At 43.4% G+C, this 4,640-nt stretch overlaps 1 protein-coding gene across 1 annotated transcript; it reads left to right on the top strand.

Annotated features, from left to right (window-relative positions):
* Positions 1-911: 911 nt before the first annotated feature.
* Positions 912-4,323, top strand: LOC124675113 (probable LRR receptor-like serine/threonine-protein kinase At3g47570). The gene is made up of 2 exons (XM_047211184.1): positions 912-3,835; positions 3,971-4,323. Exons 1-2 carry the CDS (start codon positions 1,000-1,002, stop codon positions 4,321-4,323), a joined length of 3,189 nt encoding a protein of 1,062 aa, XP_047067140.1. The 5' UTR covers positions 912-999.
* The last annotated feature ends 317 nt before the right edge of the window (positions 4,324-4,640 follow it).

Raw genomic sequence — 4,640 nt, 5'->3', positions numbered from 1 at the left:
ATGATTTCTACTATACAAGGGGCAAGGGCCATAGTCTTCTGTTCTTCTCCTTATCTTCTGGATCTGTTACTCTTCCTAGGTTCCCAAGTTTCGTAGGCAGTCCAAGTAGAAACAAGTCAGTGCCGCTGTGTCCAGGGCATATACTGCCACCACTCATTAGTATTATCATGTCATGTCATGGATGCTGGGAACAATTTATTCTGGCAAGCATCTTCTTTAGAATTGTCACATTATTCACGTGGATGGTGTTCAATGATGGGGATAGGTGGATCTTGACTGGAAAATTCATGGATAATTTATTTTTCCTCCAAGTGTGTCAAGATCAACTAAGAAGTCTTTGTTTGACATGCCCATTTCTTTCCCTTGATGATTGAATTGGCAATTCGCAGAGCCAACTAAATCGTTTCCTGGGCATGCAGTAGGATACATGCTAAAACCGTACTGGAATCAAGGAAATTATTTTCAAGTGAACTGTATCATATGGCACGTTGAGAACCAAGCGCTGGCCTGGTGGCTAGAGCTCAAGGTGTTCAGCCAGCCCAATTGCTTGTTACTTGGTGGTGTCACAGAGGATACTTCCTGAACTGTACCTGTACAGCTGTACTCTCATCCATAAGATTGGTTTCCAACCAGCTGTAGCATTTTCTGTACACAGATATATTTATTGTTTATGGTTTGTTAGGTGGTCACAAGAATTTTCCCTAAATGATAAAGTGCGTAGCCAATTTGTCGCCTTTTTTTACTTTTTTATCTCAGTTAAAATTTCCATATTGGGGGGCTGGTATACGCTCACGTTTTGTTACCCACATCCCTCTAATAAGTTCTCTTGTGTCTCAGTCCTTTCTCAATCATTTGGGAATGTGACTACAAGTCAAGCTAAACAAGCCGGCACTAAAGTCCAGTCGAGTAGAAGTTTCAACTCCCTCACCCTTCTAACATATATCTTCTTGCACACACAAATATTTAACAAACATACTCAATTAGAGCAAGAACAGAGACATGGCTCAAGTTCTTGGAGCCAAATCTCTGATTGCTCCTTCTCACCATGCACTCTTTCTTCTCTGCACCCTCGTATTTTTGTACTCCAACAGCATAGTATTCTCATCAGCACAAGCTACCAACAGAACCGAGGATGATCGGCAAGCCCTTCTCTGCTTCAAATCTGGCATCTCCAGGGACCCTGCCGGTGTTCTCAGATCATGGCGCAATGATTCCCTCAACTTCTGCAACTGGCAGGGGGTCACCTGCAGCATGACCCCTGCAATCCGTGTCGTGTCCATCCAATTCAGGTCTGCGCTGCTCAGAGGAACACTATCCAGTTGCATGTCAGGCCTTACTTCTCTAGTTCAGATGGACCTTCGAAACAATACATTGTCTGGAAGCATACCTGATGAGATAGGTGAGCTTCCTGGCCTACAAACTCTGATGCTTGCCGGCAACAGGCTTGCAGGTAACATCCCTCTGTCATTAGGTACAGCTGCATCTCTTAGATATGTCAACCTTGCAAACAATTCTCTTAGCGGAGTTATCCCTGATTCCTTATCAAACAGTTCGTTACTTAGTGAGCTAATCCTCTCACGCAACAACTTATCTGGGGAGATCCCGGCTAATCTGTTCAACTCATCGAAACTAGTCGCTGTTGATCTCCGGTGGAATTTTCTCTCAGGAGAAATCCCACATTTCCAGGAGATGGATGCTCTGCAATTTCTTAACCTTACAGGGAATTTACTTTCTGGTACTATACCAGCATCTTTGGGAAATGTTTCATCCTTGCGTTGCCTCCTGCTAGCACAAAACAACTTGACAGGATCAATCCCAGAAACTTTAGGTCAAATTCCAAGCCTAACAATTCTAGATCTAAGTTACAACGGATTCTCAGGGTATGTCCCAACCACACTGTATAATGTCTCGGCACTCACACTCTTTAGCTTAGGATTCAACAATTTTATTGGACAGATACCTTCTGAAATTGGCCACTCGCTTCCGAATCTCCAAACATTGGTAATGGGTGGCAACAAATTTCATGGATTAGTCCCAGGTTCTCTGACCAATATGTCAAACCTCCAAGTACTTGATCTTTCAAGCAACTTGCTGACTGGTGCGGTGCCATCTCTAGGATCCTTGGCAAACTTGAGTCAATTGCTTCTAGAGAATAACACACTTGAAGCTGATGACTGGGCGTTTCTTACCTCGCTGACCAATTGCACTGAATTGTTAAGATTATCAGTGGATGGGAATATCCTGAATGGAAGTTTGCCAAAAACAATAGGCAACCTTTCAACAAAGCTGGAGCGATTAAACTTTGGAAGAAACCAAATTTCAGGAAGCATACCAGCTGAGATAGGCAACCTCGTAAAGCTCACTCTGCTTGACATGGGCCAGAACATGCTCTCGGGACAAATTCCCCTGACAGTTTGGAACTTGAGAAACTTGTTTGTCCTGAAACTATCCAATAATAGATTATCAGGTCAGATTCCATCAGCAGTTGGTAATCTTCCTCAACTTGGCCAGCTTTATCTTAATGCCAACAGTTTGTCTGGAAACATACCGGCAGCTATAGGACAATGTAAAAGGCTAGCTATGCTAAACTTATCAGTCAACAACCTTGATGGATCCATACCGAGTGAGCTCCTCAGTATTTCTTCACTTTCCCTTGGTTTGGACTTGTCAAACAATAAACTGGCAGGATTGATACCACAAGAAATTGGTAACTTGATCAATCTTGGGTTATTAAGTGTTTCCAACAACAAATTATCTGGTGAACTTCCTTCTGCACTTGGCCAGTGTGTTGCAATGGTATCCCTTCACATGGATGGGAACATGCTTAGTGGGATTATTCCTCAGTCTTTCAGTTCACTGAAGGTCATACAGCTGATAGATTTGTCTGAGAACAGTTTAACAGGGCAAGTTCCACAGTTTTTCGGGAACTTCAGCAGCTTAAATTATATTAATATATCGTACAACAAATTTGAAGGACCAATTCCGATTGGTGGTATATTTGCAAATTCAAATGGAGTATCCTTGCAAGGCAACACAGGGTTGTGTGAAACAGCTGCTGTCATATTTGGACTTCCCATTTGCCCCACCAAATCAATAAGGAAAAGGAAGATGAAGATGAATACACGACTGCTGCTCATAATAGCTCCTCCTGTTACTATTGCTTTCCTCTCATTTCTCTGTGTTGTTGCCACTATCATGAAGGGAAACAAAACTCAACCATCTGAAAGCTTCAAGGAGACACTTAAGAGGGTGTCGTACAGTGACATTCTTAAAGCCACCAACTGGTTCTCTCTGGTCAACCGAATCAGCTCAACTCATACAGCATCAGTCTACATTGGTCGCTTTGAATTCGAAACAGATCTAGTGGCCATCAAGGCGTTCCATCTTAGTGAGCAAGGATCCAGAAATAGTTTTTTCACCGAGTGCGAAGTGCTAAAACACACCCGCCATCGTAATCTGGTTCAAGCTATCACCTTGTGCTCAACAGTGGATTTTGATAACAATGAGTTCAAGGCTATAGTATACGAGTTCATGGCAAATGGTAGCCTAGACATGTGGATACACCCAAGGATTCACAAAGGCACCCCAAGGAGGTTGCTAAGCTTAGGTCAGCGGATAAGTATAGCAGCTGACGTGGCTTCTGCTCTGGACTATCTGCACAACCAGTTGACACCTCCTATGATTCACTGCGATTTGAAACCAAGCAATGTTCTTCTGGACTACGACATGACCTCGCGTGTTGGTGACTTCGGATCTGCCAAGTTTCTCTCTTCATGTCGTGGTACACCTGAGGGGTTGGCTGGCTTTGGAGGAACAATTGGATACATTGCACCTGGTAAGTTAAACTTACTTATCTTTTTTTTTGAAACTTTAACTTACTTATCTTTGAAATGGTCGTGTCGAATTTAACTCCGATCTCCTTGTTTTGTTAGTTTCACCATTATTTATGTGCACTGCTCTTGTTTTACAGAATATGGAATGGGATGCAAAATCTCAACAGGCGGCGACGTGTATAGTTTCGGGGTACTGCTGCTGGAAATGCTCACTGCAGTGCGACCAACAGACGCACAATGTGGCAACGCCTTCAGCCTTCACAAGTACGTTGGCCTCGCTTTCCCCGAGAGAATCGCTGAGGTTTTAGATCCCAATATGCCATTGGAGGAGGATGAGGTGGCAGCTTCTCTATGTATGCAGAACTACATCATGCCTTTGGTCAGCATTGGGCTGATGTGTTCCATGGAATCACCCAAAGATAGACCAGGAATGCATGATGTCTTTGCCAAAATTGTTGCCATCAAGGAGGCATTTGTCGAAACCTTGTGATTGCAGCAACCTAGTCGGATGAGCAGCTAGATACTGAAGGCCATGTGTGTATACGAAAGCACAGACACTGAACACTTCGCTGATACTTATATACAAAATTATAGTTGTATCTCTTATACAATCGCAAGAACTGTTTATATATGCTGATTACCGGTGGTACAGCTTTTTCTCCGATGTCCGGGACTGCTGCTATTGGTGTTGTGGCAAGAAATGACCAAGGGGTGGTGGTTGCAGCTCTCAGTGCTCCTATCAGCGCTTGTTACGATGTTGAGGAAGCTGAAGCTAGAGCTATTTTTGGAAGGACTCCAAATGGCCTC

The sequence above is a fragment of the Lolium rigidum genome, chromosome 7 (genome assembly GCF_022539505.1).
Source record: "Lolium rigidum isolate FL_2022 chromosome 7, APGP_CSIRO_Lrig_0.1, whole genome shotgun sequence".
NCBI classification, from domain to species: domain Eukaryota; kingdom Viridiplantae; phylum Streptophyta; class Magnoliopsida; order Poales; family Poaceae; genus Lolium; species Lolium rigidum.
This window is presented reverse-complemented; position numbering and strand designations above follow the sequence as displayed.